The sequence below is a fragment of the Macadamia integrifolia genome, unplaced genomic scaffold, assembly GCF_013358625.1.
Source record: "Macadamia integrifolia cultivar HAES 741 unplaced genomic scaffold, SCU_Mint_v3 scaffold100, whole genome shotgun sequence".
NCBI lineage: Eukaryota > Viridiplantae > Streptophyta > Magnoliopsida > Proteales > Proteaceae > Macadamia > Macadamia integrifolia.
Window position 1 is genome coordinate 637,260 of NW_024868049.1, and position 17,585 is coordinate 654,844.

The following is a 17,585-nucleotide window of genomic DNA, read 5'->3' on the forward strand; positions in this document are numbered from 1 at the left end:
TAAATTTTGATTATATTTCATAATAATACATTTTACATATAATTTTTATTTTATATTTTATAATAAGAAATTTTGAATGTAAAATAAAATGAAATTTAATAATTAAATATAAAATAATTTAAAGTTAGAGATTTTCTTTTTCTTTTGATAACTAGAGTTAAAGATATACATGATTTGATTTAATGGTTACAAATTTTCTCTCTTCCAATTGAAAACTTTCATTTCCCTCCCCTTTAACCCCTCTTACAACAAAACGGAGCTCTAGCAGATTCTCTCAAAAAAGTTTGTGAAAGGTATCAATTATCAACTTGTTACCTTTTCTTTCATTGTAATACGTGTTCGTTTCTACCAAAAAAAAAAAAGAAGTTATACGTGTTCGTTTGACGGAATGATTTCTTGATGTTTTCTTTTCCTTCTAACATGTGTGTGAGAACGAGTGAAAGAATGACTATTACTGGCACGCGAGAGAAATCGACTGTCATTTGAAAGGTCTTGCATGGGTTTTACCGTTTTATTGAAGATGAAATTCCTTGCCACCCTTGCTTTAAATAGGCATTTTTCTTCTCAGCGGGGTTAGAAATTTTTATAGGCAATGGCATTGGAAGTATATTAGCAGCGTCACATCTTCTGCTACCTAAGCAAAAGCCACCTAGAGACTGCAAAAGACAATAATGAATGCATGACTCATAAGGTAACATTACAGATGTCACAGCCTGCAGATACCACACCTTCTCCTTTGCGGCCACGTATCTCTCTTCATGCATCTCATCTAGAGATGCAGGCAGCAGGCCTACAAAGTATTTATTAAACTTGTTCATCTCTCACCATCTAACCGCTTCTTCTGCAAACCCTTCTGGCCTCAACTGGATGAACAAGTAGGCCTAAAGTGAAGAAACCAAGGGATGTAATGAGATATGAGTTAAGAAAGGAAACAACACTTGCAGGTATCATTTCATTTCTTCAGTTATGGGTTAATTATGATTGTTTTGAACTAATAATTATAACTTCCATGGTATGCTGATCATTTTTTTTTTTTTTTTTTTAGATTGATTTTCTTGATCAGAGAATGGAGGAACAGGGTGAGGAATGGAGAGTGGTTGAGAAATCTCCATCCCAAGGAAGCAAAGTGAGGTTTATCTTCGAGAAGGGATGGTGGCTGGGGAAGAAGATTGCAATCACTGGTGTGGCACTCTCATCTGCTCCTTTTGTTATTCCTCCCCTTGTTGTTTTCTCCATACTGGGTGTTGTCTTTGCAGTGCCTTTCGGGTTTGTTTTTGCTACCTATGCTTGTACTGAGAAGATCATGAGTAAGTTATTTCCCATGCCTGCTTATTTTTCTCCTTCATTGTTGGGATGTATGACATACTATGAGGATGAAGAGTGTGACTACGTAGAGGGGGGGATATATAGGGAGGATGAGGAAGATGAAGAATATCTGGAGGGCACACTGGATGATGAAGCACAAATTGCTGCAGAAGAGATTGGAGGCCAGCAGCAGGGAGGTCTTGGATGGGGCAAGGAAAAACCCATAAAAGGAGGTGATAAAAGTCTGGGTGATTTTCAAGAAAAGGAGAAAGCAATGCTAGATAAGGAGCAAACCATGAAAGAAAGGGGAGGTGAGGGAACTATGGATAATCTTGAGGAAAAGGAGACACTCTTGAGGACGTCAATGGTTATAGAACAAAATAGAGATGGAATAAATGAGAATAATGCCTCAGAGGCAGAGGAGAAACTAGTAAAAGAGATCAAAGTTGCAAGAATGGGAGAGAGGAAAGATGATAGGGAAGTGGAAGTCATTGAACAAGAGGTGAAACAGATAACAGAGACAAAGGGAGTGGTAGTAGGTAGAGATGTGGACATAGTGGATATTTCTATTTCTGTAGAAGAGGTGAAACAGACACAACATAGCCAAAATCTTGACAAGATTGGAAATGAGGGGAGACCAACAGGAGTGGTAATGGATGAGTCTAGAGGGAAAACAGCTGAAAAGAGAGATAAGAAACACGCAAACAAAAGGGACAAACTAGTTGGAGAGTTTTTTAAGGGGAGAAGAGCAGAAAAGAGAGTTGAGGAAAATGTATATAACAACAAAGAGCTTCAAGAGATGGAAAAAATGGCCAAAGTAAGCAGGGTTGAGGAAGATGCACTTAATATTGCAGTAGTGGGCAAACCAACGAAAGATATGAAGGTGTCAATGCTGGAAGAGAGCACAGAGGAAGTTTTGAATAATGTTGAAGAAGGTGGGAAGTCAAAGAGAAAGAGCTATGTGGAAAATATGAAAGAGATTTCTGATAAAAATGGGTTTTATATGGTTGATGAAAAAAATGCTTTCCAAGAGAAGTCCAATATTGGAGATAAAATACTCGAGACATTGGCAAATCCTGTATCGTCGGACACAGCAGAGTTCAATGCTGCCAAAGGAGCTTCTCGAAAGGAGACTATAATTCCTTCCAATGAGGTCAGGACTATATTCATCTCTATGAAACTTCCCACTAATAAAGGATTCAATAAAGAAAACAATGCGAGAACCTGTTACATTTATATTACTGTGATACTCTACTACTTTATAGAGGGTGGATCTTGGCGCAATGGTAAGGTTGCTCCAGTGCGAACTTGTGGTTGTGGGTTTAAGTCAAAAAATAGATTCTCCATGAAACTAGTTAAGTAAGGCTGTGCACATTATGACCCTCTACAGACCCCGTCGTAGCAGGAGCCTGTGCATTGGGTACGCCCTTTGATACTCTGCTACTTTATATCGTATATTGCATGCTAATTTATTCATATCCTTCAACGGGAGAGGGTTCCCCATGCTACCATTTGGGAAGGAATCTGCATGCCACACAAATGGGTGTCCTGAAAAGGTATCATCCATTTTGCAGTCCACCATTTTGGTGAGAATGATATGAAAAATTCATGTGAGGGAAACTGCACACTAGTGTCGTGGCAATCTTTTTTCCATTGTGGTATTTGTGTTGTTGTTGTCTCTATTTTTGCTTTCACCAGATTCTTTCAAGACTGTTATCTTTTTCTTCTTAGAATTCAATGTTTATATCCGGTTGTCTCTATTATTGTTGTCATCAGATTCTTTTAAATATGTTAATCTATCCCTTCTTTGAATTCAATGTTTATAGCCACTAGGTCCGAAGTTTCAAGTCTTACTGTGTTGTCCGAATTTCTGAAGATGAATTTTATGTACCTTGTCTAAAGAATTAAAATTCCTCCGCAAGTTGGATGCCATTAGCTGAACTTAAAATTCTTTATTCCTGTATAGCTAGAATAAACATAATTTTGAAATTCAGTTTCGTTTTAGGCAAGAATCAGTTATCTTGGACCACAGGTAGAGGTGTAACTAGGGTTGTAAGTTTGGCCAACCTGCTCTGAGCCCATATAGGGCTGGGCTAAGATTTCTGACTCTGAGGGTAGGTTAGGGTTGGGTCGGGCTTGGGTTGAGGCTTAGGCCTTGATTTTAACCATGATTTATATAATATAACTTATGGCTATTATCTTATTTTTTTTATTCAGAATAATGAAATTTTGTCCATTGATTCTTATGGTCAGGGAAAAAAAAGGTGAACATCTAATATTGTGTTTCACTTCTAATTGTGTATTAATCATTTGATCTATTGGTGCTTCTTTTTATTTTATTTTATTTTAGTGCATAGGACACACATGGGAAAAAATGGGGTCAATGTTGGGTCAATGATTGCTTAACCTTGACAAAAATTAGGGCCAATTAAGGCCAACCTGGCCCAATTAGGATAATTTAGGGCCGGGTTGGATTGGCATGATGCTGGTAGATTTGGGCTAGGGTTTAAGAAACTCGTCCTGTTTCACCCCTAGGTGTAACTAGAATCAACATGAACTGAATTAGGGTTGAAACTTTGGCCCTGCAACCCGAACCCGCCCTAAGCCCGAATAGGGTTTGGGCCAAGTTTTTTGACCCTGAGGGTGGGTTAGGATTGAAAAACCCTAGGTCAGGGTTGGGTCGGGCTTGGGTCGAGGCCTCAGTTCGGCCCAACCCAACCCAACCTGTCCTGTCCCAAAATTTAACTTTGAATTTTTATATCAGAATTTAGGGCTCCTATTGGTATTTCATTTTCTATAATTTTTTAATGTATAAGATATGAATGGAAAAAATAAGTCAATCAAAGTTAATCCAACCATTACAGAAAATAGGGTCAACCCAACTGGCCTTGATAGGGTAAATTAGGGTGAAGTTGTGTTGGTATGATCCCGACAAGGTTGAGCTTGAATATGAACCCGACAAGGTTGGGTTGGGCCTGGGTTGAATTTTGAGGACCTAGGGCTGGGTTTGGGTTTTAAGAAACCAGGCCTTGTTTCACCCCTATAGTGTAAGAGTTGATTAAAAAAAAAAAAAAGGTGATTCTCTGTTTGGAAGCAGGCCTATGCTAGCCCTCCCCCACTCTCTTTTTATTTATTTAATTTTTTTTTTGGGGTTGCAGTTGCGGTTGGGGTTGGGGTTGGGGTTGGGGGGGGGGAAGAGATAGACACATGGGAGTGTTGGTGTAGGACAGTTCTTTTCCCCTTAGGGGGAAAAAAACACTTCTTGAACTCTCAACTTGTAATACTTCATTTGGAAGAGTTACGGTAAGTTCTGTTGTGGCTTACTCTTTGCTTTCTCAAATATGTATATTCAGGGTGCAGTGAGTGGTTAATATTTTTCATTTATCCTACAAGACCTAATATGTTGTATAGAATTGCATTTCAGAAATTCACCTCTGAGTTCTTGGTGGAGGAACCAATGAAACACTAAAGCCCGATTTAAATAAAAAAACTTAAAACATCCTAGCCACTCGGGTTAGACGACTCAACCTTTGGGCTTTGTCTGGTTCAAAGGGAAAAACTAAGAACTTTTGTCTTTATTATACCAGTAAGGATTATTTAACCAATCCAAAACATTTAAAAAAAAAATTGTTACTGCCGAGAACCTATATGAGGCTGAGCACTGATCTTGCACAAGCGCAGAAGGTAGAGGCCCGGAGGTGGCTCCGGGATTAATCCTCCGATGCCCAAGTTAGAGACCCGCATAATAGTGTTTTCACAGGAGTAATGGTGTGAGCGTCTTAACTTACCCGTTCTGTCTTTAGGGTTCCTTCTTATAGGATTACCCCTTTTCCAAGTCCTATTGGGATACGTCTTCTTACCTTCATGGGGAATATTCCCTATCCGGGTATCTCCTCCTCCTCACGTCATTAGAGTCCTCGCTGCCTCTATCAGTTGAGGGGGACTCTAGTCTCCCCCTCCTTCTGATCTCTGAAGTCATGGTCATAGTGGGTTAACCTCGGTTGGGCGCCAAGTGTCCTTCCTTCACTAGGTGACTAATTTGAGCGTATCAATAGCCTCCTTACTCCCACTAGGAGACCCTTTTAGTGGGAGTAACCACGTCTTCCCTCCTTTTCCTTCTCTTTTATATGCTCCTTCGGCCTTCTTCCTTCGGCTTCGGCCTTCGTCCTGTTCGAGACAAAGACCTTTGTTAGGGTCTGCTCAGCCTTGGCCTGAGCCCCTAACTGAGGTGTGGGCCTTCGGCCAGGTCTGCTCGGCCCTGGCCTGAGCCCCCAACCGAGGAGTTGAACTTCGGTCACGTCTGCTCGGCCTTGGCTTGAGTACCCAACCAAGTAGTGGACCTTTGGTCAGGTCTGCTAGGCCTTGGTCTGAGCCCCCAATCGAGGTTTGGACCTTCGGTCAGGTCTGCTCAGCCTTGGCATGAGCCCCCAACAGAGGTGTTGACCTTTGGTCAGGTCTACTCGACCTTGCCATGAGCTCCCAACTGAGGTGTGGACCTTTGATCAGGTCTGCTCGGCCTTAGCCTGAGCACCCAACCGAGTAGTGGACCTTTTGTTAGGTCCGATCGGCCTTGGCTTGAGCCCCCAACCGAGGTTTGGACCTTCGATTAGGTCTGCTCGGCCTTGGTCAGAGCCCCCAATCGAGGTGTTGACCTTTGGACAAGTCTACTCGGCCTTGGCATGAGCCACTAACCAGGTGTTGACCTTCGATCAAGTCTGCTTGGCCTTGGCATCAGCTTCCAACTGAGGTGTGGACCTTTGGTCAGGTCAGCTCGGCCTTGGCCTAAGCCCCCAACCGAGTAGTGGGATCCGAGGTTTGGTACTTTGCTCATGTGCTTTGCTCGAGTGTGCTTCGGGAATCTCGCACAGATGATGTGTACTATAATTAAGGAGGTTGAGGTGTGATACCCTACTTTTAAAACCTGGTTTAATTATACGGTTGACCCGGTTTAACCAAACAAGACCCGAACCAGAGAGGATTAAGGCGGGTTCTTTATGGACAATGATGGTAAGGGTGACTTTGAACACAGGTTGGCCAAACAAGTCCGAGTCAGTGCCAGAGGAGACGGTTGTACCCAAGCCGTGTACATACACGTATCATAAGGTCATGTATGGGTAATGCTGGTACGTAGCCGTATCCTAAAGTGTATATGTATTATATATCTCGTACCGAGAGTGAGATACATGCCGAGAGTCGAATTCCATCGAAATCTCAATTGTTTAGCTAAGTTTTTACCAACAGGTGGGCGAACCCGCCCACCTGAGTGACCCACCCATGTGGTTACTAGATATTCTCTAAGTATAAATAGTACTTATTGTGTTTCCCCTTTTCTCATTTAATGCATTAAAGAGTTGGTGAGAAGAATAAAGAGGAGAGAGAAAAGAAAGGAAGAAAAGAGAACGAAGAAGAAGAAAGGGAAAGAAAGAGGAGGAAGAAATGATTTTAAGCGATGCCGAGGTTTGATCTTCTCATTCCGACACCGAAAAAGTGATCCCCAACACGAGATCTACAATTTGAGGTGAGCGATAGCTATACTTCTTAAATTTTCACCAAACCCCAAGTGAAACCCTTGATTTGGGTAGAGTTCCTTGAGATCTTGGAAATCCCACTTGAGATGATGAATCTAAGGTTTAATAGATGGTCTATATATTGATTTTGAAGGTTTAAAGAAGTGTTTACAAGATTTGAGAAGCATTGGTGATTTCTTGAGTTAAGAGGTGATTTTGAGGTTTTGGAAGAGTTCTTGAGCAAAGAAGATAAGATGGCTTTTCAATCCTTAAATCTAACTTAGATCTATATTAGAGTCATCTTATAAGACCTTAGATGTGTGGAAAATGTGATTGGAACAGCCCCATTTGGTTTCCCTAAGGTTAAGGAACATTTCAAGGAAGAAAGTAAATTTCAGCCCCCACAGGTGGGCGAAGACCGACGGGCGAAGCTGCCCACCTAAGGGCGCCCGCCTGAGGGGGCAGCCCCTCTGTTCCCATCGACGGGCGAAGCCGCCCGCCTGAGGGCGCCCACCTGAGGGAGGGCAGCCCCTCGGTCCCCACCTGTGGGCAGGGACCGACGGGCGAAGCCCCCAGCCTGAGGGGGCCCATCGGTTCAACCGGTGGGCTATTTGGCCCACCTGTGAAGACCGGTAAGCGATGTTAGGTGGGCTGTCTGGCCCACCTGTTGGGCCCCCGGTCAGATTTTTAAGCCCAAATGGGCCCAAAATGGACGGACAACCCTCTTTTATGATTTTAAATATGATTTAAACATAAAAAATCGTTAGTTTTGACCCTAAGGTGGTGAAATTCTAACCCCATTCGCTTATGATAAGTTCCACTAGAATTTATGTTTCTCATGCCGGATCTCACCCGTACCGAACGTGACCTTTTGTACCCAATAGGTAAGTGGGGAGAGGACATTTGACCTTATTTTAATGCTTGTTTTGTACCATTAAATTGTATCTAGACTAGCCATGTCATCATGCAAATTATGTGTAGATTAGTCATCCTCGTATACCATTCGTGTGCATTTGCTTGTGCATTCTAAATTAATGATTTATGACATGTGTGTTGTGCCTTACATTCTCAATGTTAAATGATTGATGTGCTTATGTGATGAGTGATTGGATTACTGTGCATGATGCATTATTAGACTAGACGTTGCAGTCGGCTTGAAAACGAGTGCATTAGTGGCCCGTGATATGGGCCGCGGTGGCACTATACAATCGTACTTTGTCAATAGGAGCATGCGGTTTAGGATTATCATTTTTCTGTACTACGACCCTTTCCAATAGGGGTTGAGGTGTTGGGTTATCACTTGGGGGGAAGCAGTGGTCGCGGTTGTTGGGTCACTATGGCGGTTAGACATACGTTCGGCTGGTCATTAGAACAGTCGACAACCTCAGTGGTATATTCAAGAGGGCCATTCGTACTGCTTTTAAATTGTTGGGGTCAGTACCTTTACTTTTCTGTCATTTACTTTTATGTTGAGAGTCGGAAGTCGACATGCTTTACTTTTTCGAGTACTCACAGTGGGCCTTCTCCGACAACCCTCTGGACGTATCGCTGGATGGAGTTTGCGGCTCGTACCCGGGGCATACTCACACTGTGGTTGTAAGTAGCACATAACCAAAGACTTAAAAATGTTGTTTAGGTGGATAAGATTTAAAATGAATTGCATAGCATATAGTGCATATGGATGTGATTGTTGTGTGGTCTTTCTTTTCACTTACTGAGCTAGTGAGCTCATCCCACGTGCGCACCTCTTTTAGATGATTTTATAGGTCACCCGCCTGAAGATCAGGAGTCGGGCCCCACTGTCGAGTTTCTCGTTGAGGATTGGTGGGTCCCCGAGGAGTATGAGCACGGTGCTGATTGCATGTGCAAGGGCGGTGCTACGGGACCGCAGTAATGACACCGTACAGAATTTTACTTTTTGATTCTTTTGATGATCCCTGTTTTTGTGTACTTGATACGTAAATTGTTATTCTTTTTGTGTAAATATCATGCCTACAGGCCCATATGTACTTAGCTATATACTACAATTTGGGTATCAAGTATATTGGGGATATTTACAGGTAATTTAAGTCTTCCGCTGAACTTTTGAACACTTATCTTAGATGTGGGTATGCTGTGGTGGGGTACTATATCAGATGATACTGGCATGCATGAGAGAAAGTTTACTTGGAATAAATAAAAGATTAGTTATTTGATTTCGTAACCCATAGAGTACGGATTTAACAAAATTTTGACAGCATAACAATGCTAAAACAAGATTTTCTAAATTTTTCGAACTTAAGCACCTGATAGACAACATATATATAAGAATAAGAATAATTGATAAAGGCTAACTGTTTGAGATTTAAAATGTAACCGCAAGCGTACGGATCAGTGTAGCTACGGGTCGAACACAGGGAGAGCAGCCACTTTATTTTTTATTTCTTTTAATAATGCGAAAGTGAACTGATTAATGGTTGTGATCTAATTCTAATTACCGTCCTAAAAATAACGTCCTAACCATTCGTCATCTAAGAATTTAAAGACGCAAGCCACGCAATTAAAATTAAATAAATAAATAACTAAAAATAAACAACCCACGCAATTAAAAATTAAATAAATAAATAAAGGAAAAAAAATGCTGAAATAAAAATAAAGTAAAAGAAGGGGATAAAGCTAGAGAGAGACTCACAAGTAGGTTTCTCTACTTAGCCCGAGGGATGCATCATAATATGAGCTTCCCTACTTGACCAGAGAGTCACTCTTACAAGGGTTACTCTACTTGGCTTTAGGGAAAGGGAGACAATTAAAATAAAAATAATAAATTGATGGTTCTATGGCTAGGAGGGGCAAAGCCAACACATACACTAGCCATGAACCTTGGGGGAAAGGGATAGCAATAATGTAATGACTGAATAAAAATCCTAAATTAAGAAAGAAATGGTAGTCAGAAGAGGGAATGAGAGGGGAGAGAGAAGACTACTGAAGGAACCTATTTACTTGAATCAATGCTTGAACTTGAAAAAAAAAATTGCTCCACGGCTCGTGATCTTGTCACCTAGATCTAAGCCTAGAACTATAACTTAAAAAATTACAACTCAATTGCATAAATCATAAACATAAAAAAGGTTGAATAAGAATAAAAGAGTGCTTGCATTAATTGACATAAAAAAAAAACTATTACAAAAGTGATTAAAGCAAAAATAGAGAAGAACTAGAACTAAAGAGAGAGCAAGAGAAAGAGAGAGCAACTAAAAAAAACTAGAAGAAGAATGAATTGTGTCTCCTCCTCTTACATGAGTTGTATTTATAGGGGATGGAGAGGTAGGGTAACAATTTTCTCTTTCCTAAAAGAGAGAAACCCACAATTGATTGTGAGATCTTTTGAGTCCAAAAGTGCTAAGATGGAGGAGAGAGAAGAGAGAAATAAATTTTGAGAAATTTCCTAAAATTTTTTGCTTATTTTCTTTCCTTTTTTTTTTTCTAATTTATTTTTCTTCTTTTTTTTCTCTCTCCTAGGGACGATTTTTTTTCTTTCTTTGTGTGATTTGGACAATCTTTGGTGATGATGTGGAGGAGAGAGAAGATTTGGACAATTTTTGGTTCTCCCCTTTTTTCTCTTTCCTTTTTTTTCTTCTCTTCTTGCTTCCACGATTTTGCTTTCCTTTTTTTTTTTCTTTTTCTTCTCTTCTTGCTTCCACGATTTTGCTTGCTTCTAACTTGATGTGGAAATCCCCTCCATGCCCTTAGTGCTTTAAGTGAGTGAAAAGCAGGAAATCTTCTTGCTTCCACGATTTTGCTTGCTTCTAACTTGATGTGGAAATCCCCTCCATGCCCTTAGTGCTTTAAGTGAGTGAAAAGCAGGAAATCTTCAACAAAATCTTCTAAAAAAAACAACCATAAGATTCGAACTTGAGACCTCTTGGTGAGCAAGAGAATTTTGTACACCATAGCTCACCAACTAAGCTAGGTAGTTGTTGTTACCAAAAACAAATCTTTAATCACTTAAAGATGTGGTCCATCGATCCTTGTTGGCATTTGGAGTATTCCTTGTACCTCTGGGACAATTGCAAACGGGCTGGTTCTGCATCTCGGTTCAGTTCTGATCCATTATTCTTTTTCTGACCCGAAAAAGAATAATCATTTGTACGGGTGACCAAACGAATGTGTACTTTTAATTGAACACGTCCATCTTGCTCAGAATTTCGTCCTCTTCGCAACCATGGAAAGAAATAGGACCTCTTTACGTGTAAAATTGAAGATATAGCTCCCGATAGTCCTTAAGGCCTTGAAAATATAAAACCTGCAAAAAGAGAGTAAAACCCAAGGTAGCTCCATTCTAAATATGTAAAATGCATGTTTTACTACCCTAGATTTCACACATAAATGTGCTCATCACTAACTAATGTTGTTACAACCAAATTATAATAAGTGATCAAGCAGACAAAACTAACCACGAGTCACCAACAACATCATAACACCATACTAACAAGTCCAATTACAAAGAAAAGTACAAAAAAAAAAAAAATATAGTCCACCATAAACGCACAAACAACATAGAGACAAGTAAAAAGCTGATTAGGATAGGCAAGCTAAGTCCTTAGAGACCCTCGTCATCGTCTAGCTCTACTACTCCATTCCTCCTAGGCCTCGATCTAACATTGAACTGAAGGTCGTAGTAATCAAACTTTGAATTCAATAGTTGCACATCCCACCGGAGTCGGGTAAAATCCACTGAAATAGCGTTGGCCGTTGTGTCCAAATCCTCGCTTAATATGAGGAAGGAATTCTCTAATGTAGCCTGCCTTTCTAAGATATTTTCCTCTCTAGTAGCACTCTCATCTAGTCTTCTCAGAAGCTGATCTTGCCCATCTTTCAAGGCCCTCATACTAGTCATCATACTCTCAAAGTTAAATGCGCCACTCTCAAGTGGTGGGGCCCTATGCTGTGGGTCTGCAGCCCTAGCAAAGTTAGGATCAGCACCTCTCGAATCAAGAGGCTCCTCCTCGAGGATATCCTCGTCCAGAAAGTCCTCCTCCTCGAATTGAGGAACATAATCCTCATCCTCCTCACTATTTTCCTCCTCCTCTATGTGGACATCCTCCCTGTGGACATTTTCCCTGTTCCTGCCTCCTTGAGCTCCTGCTCTCTGAGGTACATCCATAAGAGCTTGGAGACCCATTCTGCATAGGTTTTCCATGTTAAATTTGTCCACTGGAGTCTTTCCCTCCTCACCGCTCAAATCCCCCCCAAAGAACTCAAAAACCCTGGTGAGGGTCCTATCATATGGGAAACCTCCGTCCTCAGGATGTGTGGCATGATGTTCCATAGTCTTAAGTATAACGTAGGGCAAGCATAAATTCTTGGCACCTCCCTCCAAGGCCTTGTAGATGTAGAAGGCTATGTAGGCTGCCATGAAGCCTACTTGGTTCCTATGATCTCCTCTAGGGAGCAAATTAAACTGAACCAAGCGAGCAAATACACGAGCCTCCGGGTGAAATGTCATCTCGGAATCCGGACGCACCTTGCTGCCACTAATGGTCTCGTAAATATGGTCCTGCATCTCCGAACTTAAGGATGGGCCCACGGGCTTACTCCTTGGGGGGCTATAGAATTGATGCCCAATTGATGAAATATCTAAAATACTAGCAAGAGTGTCCATAGTTAAACGAATGTTCACCCCCTTCACCATGCTGGTGATTGAGTACTCCCCATACTGGTAAGAGACCTCCAAATTACAGTAAAATCTTTGAACCAGGTGTCCATAGCATGGGTGGTCAATGTTCAGGATGGACTGCCAAGCCAATCCCTACAAGAACCAGGTGTTCTTGTAGTTGAATCTTGTTGAAATCACAAGTTACCACAGTTTTTTCCATCATCACAGACTTCTTTAGAAAGGTCTGCCAATTAGCTTCCGCCCTCAAACTCCGGAAGAGTCCCTCATCATAGTCTAGAGGATCTATGGGGGCATGTCCTTGTTGCCTTGTGCAAAGGGCTGGGGAACTAGTCCCTACACCCTTCCGTTTTGAAGTTATGGCCCTACGTCTATTGGAAGAAGATGCGGGTTCCTTGCCCTTGCAAGAAGACATCCTAGTAAGAAAAGAGAAGAAATAATGATAAGTAAGGATGTTGCATAACAAAGGAAGTAAATAGGTGGGTGAGAAAGCACATGTAAATACACCTAAGTACATAATGTGGATCATTATAAAAAGAGGGGTGATTAAGCCATGGAGAAATGAATAGGAGGAAACCCCCAAAACATGACATCCACTAGCATGTTGCAAAATAGAAAAGTAACAAAGGAGTATAAAGCATGGCAAGTGAGAAGTGATGGAAAGCCCCAAATTCAATGTGCAAGTTCAATCCAAGAGAATGAAAATCCCATAAAAGTGTAGAACTTGAATCTTACACGTCAATGATAGTAATGCCTATCATTATACAATCAAGAATATACAAAGAAATTTTCTATTATGACATTGAGGTGCAAAGAATGAGAGAGATTCAAAGTTGTTCACAAGTATGGATTCAAAGTGTAATACAAACATCATTGCACCAACAATTAATGGTAAGTGATTCAAAGTTGTTCACAAGTATGGAATGAAGTGAAGAGAATCATAGAAACCCCAGAATTTTTTTTTTCAAGAAACCTAACACAAAAGAGATGGATTTTCATGGGAAAGAGATGGATTTTCATGGAAAAGAGATGGGATTGCAAGCATATACAAGTTTCCATGATATTTCCAACATTATAAGTGCAAATCAAGGATAAGAAATCTCATTTGAGTTGTTAGTTGGGGAGAAAAGGGTAGAGATAGAAGAAAACCCCGAATTTGGAGAAATTAGGGCATAACAAAGGAAATAAATAGGTGGGTGAGCAAGCACATGTAAATACACCTAAGTACATAATGTGGATCATTAAAAGAGGGTGATAACCATGGAGAAAGAATAGAGAAAACCCCAAACAGGACATCAACATAGCAGTTGCAAAAATAGAAAAGAACAAAGGAGTAAAAAGCAGGCAAGCAGAATAGGAAACCCCAAATCCAATTGCAAGTCCAATCCTAAGAAATGAAAACCCATAAAAAGTGGAACTGAATCTTAACACTCAGGATAGAGCCTAATAAGACAATCAGATATACAAAAATTTCTATATGAGACATGGATGCAAAGAATAGAGAGATCAAAGTTTCACAAATATGGATCAAAGTGTAAACAAAACATCAGCACCAACATAAGGTAAGTGACAAAGTGTCACAAGTATGGAATGAAGTGAAGAGAATCATAGAAACCCCAGAATTTTTTTTTTCAAGAAACCTAACACAAAAGAGATGGATTTTCATGGGAAAGAGATGGATTTTCATGGAAAAGAGATGGGATTGCAAGCATATACAAGTTTTCATGATATTTCCAACATTATAAGTGCAAATCAAGGATAAGAAATCTCATTTGAGTTGTTAGTTGGGGAGAAAAGGGTAGAGATAGAAGAAAACCCCAAATTTGGAGAAATTAGGGCATAACAAAGGAAATAAATAGGTGGGTGAGCAAGCACATGTAAATACACCTAAGTACATAATGTGGATCATTATAAAAAGAGGGGTGATTAAGCCATGGAGAAATGAATAGGAGGAAACCCCCAAAACATGACATCCACTAGCATGTTGCAAAATAGAAAAGTAACAAAGGAGTATAAAGCATGGCAAGTGAGAAGTGATGGAAAGCCCCAAATTCAATGTGCAAGTTCAATCCAAGAGAATGAAAATCCCATAAAAGTGTAGAACTTGAATCTTACACGTCAATGATAGTAATGCCTATCATTATACAATCAAGAATATACAAAGAAATTTTCTATTATGACATTGAGGTGCAAAGAATGAGAGAGATTCAAAGTTGTTCACAAGTATGGATTCAAAGTGTAATACAAACATCATTGCACCAACAATTAATGGTAAGTGATTCAAAGTTGTTCACAAGTATGGAATGAAGTGAAGAGAATCATAGAAACCCCAGAATTTTTTTTTTCAAGAAACCTAACACAAAAGAGATGGATTTTCATGGGAAAGAGATGGATTTTCATGGAAAAGAGATGGGATTGCAAGCATATACAAGTTTCCATGATATTTCCAACATTATAAGTGCAAATCAAGGATAAGAAATCTCATTTGAGTTGTTAGTTGGGGAGAAAAGGGTAGAGATAGAAGAAAACCCCGAATTTGGAGAAATTAGGGCATAACAAAGGAAATAAATAGGTGGGTGAGCAAGCACATGTAAATACACCTAAGTACATAATGTGGATCATTATAAAAAGAGGGGTGATTAAGCCATGGAGAAATGAATAGGAGGAAACCCCCAAAACATGACATCCACTAGCATGTTGCAAAATAGAAAAGTAACAAAGGAGTATAAAGCATGGCAAGTGAGAAGTGATGGAAAGCCCCAAATTCAATGTGCAAGTTCAATCCAAGAGAATGAAAATCCCATAAAAGTGTAGAACTTGAATCTTACATGTCAATGATAGTCATGCCTATCATTATACAATCAAGAATATACAAAGAAATTTTCTATTATGACATTGAGGTGCAAGGAATGAGAGAGATTCAAAGTTGTTCACAAGTATGGATTCAAAGTGTAAGACAAACATCATTGCACCAAAAATTAATGGTAAGTGATTCAAAGTTGTTCACAAGTATGGAATGAAGTGAAGAGAATCATAAAAACCCCAGAAATTTTTTTTTTCAAGAAACCTAACACAAAAGAGATGGATTTTCATGGAAAAGAGATGGATTTTCATGGAAAAGAGATGGGATTGCAAGCATATACAAGTTTCCATGATATTTCCAACATTGTAAGTGCAAATCAAGGATAAGAAATCTCATTTGAGTTGTTAGTTGGGAAGAAAAGGGTAGAGATAGAAGAAAACCCCAAATTTGGAGAAATTAGGGCACGGTTTGGGATTTTCTCTCATAGATTGGGTGCTAAAGCCCAAAACTATGAATGAGTCACAAAGGAAGCATCATGTTCTCATGGAATGATTATTCTATGGAAAGAAACATGGAAAAAAATCAAGTTTTTGGAAGTATAAATGGATTCAACATCCAAAACATATGTTTCAAGAAGAGAAATGGAAAAGAGACTTACTTGAGAGTGAAAGGCACTTAGATCTTCCAAAATCCCTGGAATCGTTGAGTGAAATCGCTAGTGGACGCGCCAAGAAACCCTCAAAAAATCGCCCTGAGTGAGCCAAGGGAGAAGATGGGAGAAATGAGGGGGAAAGGGGCTTAAAAGCCCCTTTACCTTTCCGCCTCGGGTTGGACCGACGAGCCCGACCTGAGCTACCCGCCGGTGGTTGCCCCGTCGGTGGCAGCCCGCCGATTGGGAGGAAAAAAAAAGTAATAATAATATATATATATATATATATAATAATGAAAAAAAAATCGATCAGGACCATTGTCCTGCTTGTCGAAGCGCTAGCACAGTACTTTCGGGGCTAAGCTGTGGCTAGATGCAAGACATCATACACTACAATACCCCGTGTGTTGGCATATGATTATATGCTTATGTAAATTCTAAGGTACTTAACCAATGTTTTGTGTATGGTATGTTCCAGGTGCAAGGGCACGATGGTACGCACTAGATCCGGTAGCAATGCACGAGGTACCTCACGTGGTCCTCGTCCTATCGGTTGACCACCAAATCCTTGAAGGTCTCATTCTATGGGGAAAATCCCACTTCCACAACCTCAAGAAACCATTGACCAGGGTGTGGCACAAAGGGACCCACCATTGACCACACTTCTAGATCCTCCACCTGTCATCACCCCGAGTGATGTTGCGACCATAGTTCAGCAGTCACAGGAAGCCTTCCAGCAACAAATGCTCCAGCAGCAACAGACATTTATGGCTGCTATACAGCAACAGTTAGACCTTCCTCAACCTGGTCAACATCCTCGGATAATTACTCCACAAGACCCACCGGTAGGGTCTGGTATGGGACCACAAGTCGGAGGTACACCTCCAATTCTACCACTCAGCACTCCTCCGTATATGGTGCCCTCTCTGTACCCTTACTATCCGGCATATGCACCCAATTACCTGTCGATGAATAATACGACAAAAGTAGTGGAATCTTTCAAGAGGAACTTACCACCTGTATTCTCTAAGGTGGGGAGTGATCCTCTAAAGCCGGACCAGTGGATCCAAGAGCTGGAAAAGATATTTACGGTAATTGAGTGCACTGAGGCACAGAAGCTTATTTATGCAGGGCTGCAACTCAAGAATGAAGCCAACTCTTGGTGGCAAGCCTCTAAGCCTATATTACGATGGACTTTGTCACCGGACTACCATGCACACCTAAGGGGATGGATGCGATTTGGGTGATAGTTGATCGGCTTACTAAGACTGCTCATTTCATTCCCATCAAGACCAAATTCTCTATGGCCAAGTTAGCACAACTTTATATGGATAACATAGTGCGCTTGCATGGAGTGCTAGTGAGCATTGTGTTAGATAGGGACCCAAGGTTCACTTCCAGATTTTGAAAAAGTTTCCAGCATGCTTTGGGATCACAATTGAACTTGAGTACTGCTTTCCACCCACAGACTGATGGTTAGTCAGAGCAAACCATACAAATATTAGAAGACATGCTCAGGGCATGTGCAATGGAAATGGGTGGTAGTCGGGAAGAATATATACCCCTTATGGAGTTTGCCTATAACAACAGTTATCAAGCTACAATTGGGATGGCTCCATATGAGGCATTATATGGTAGGAAGTGTAGAACTCCTCTGTATTGGAATGA

The 17,585-nt window shown here is 40.6% G+C and overlaps 1 protein-coding gene across 1 annotated transcript in view; it reads left to right on the forward strand.

Moving 5' to 3' along the window:
- The first annotated feature begins 840 nt into the window (after nt 1-840).
- LOC122062306 overlaps nt 841-17,585 on the forward strand; it is a 30,881-nt gene continuing 14,136 nt past the window's right edge. Inside the window, exons 1-2 of the mRNA XM_042625911.1 lie at nt 841-944; nt 1,046-2,458. Coding sequence (XP_042481845.1) covers nt 1,067-2,458 — 1,392 coding nt within the window. The 5' untranslated portion in view covers nt 841-944; nt 1,046-1,066. The remainder of the gene's footprint in view (nt 945-1,045; nt 2,459-17,585) is intronic.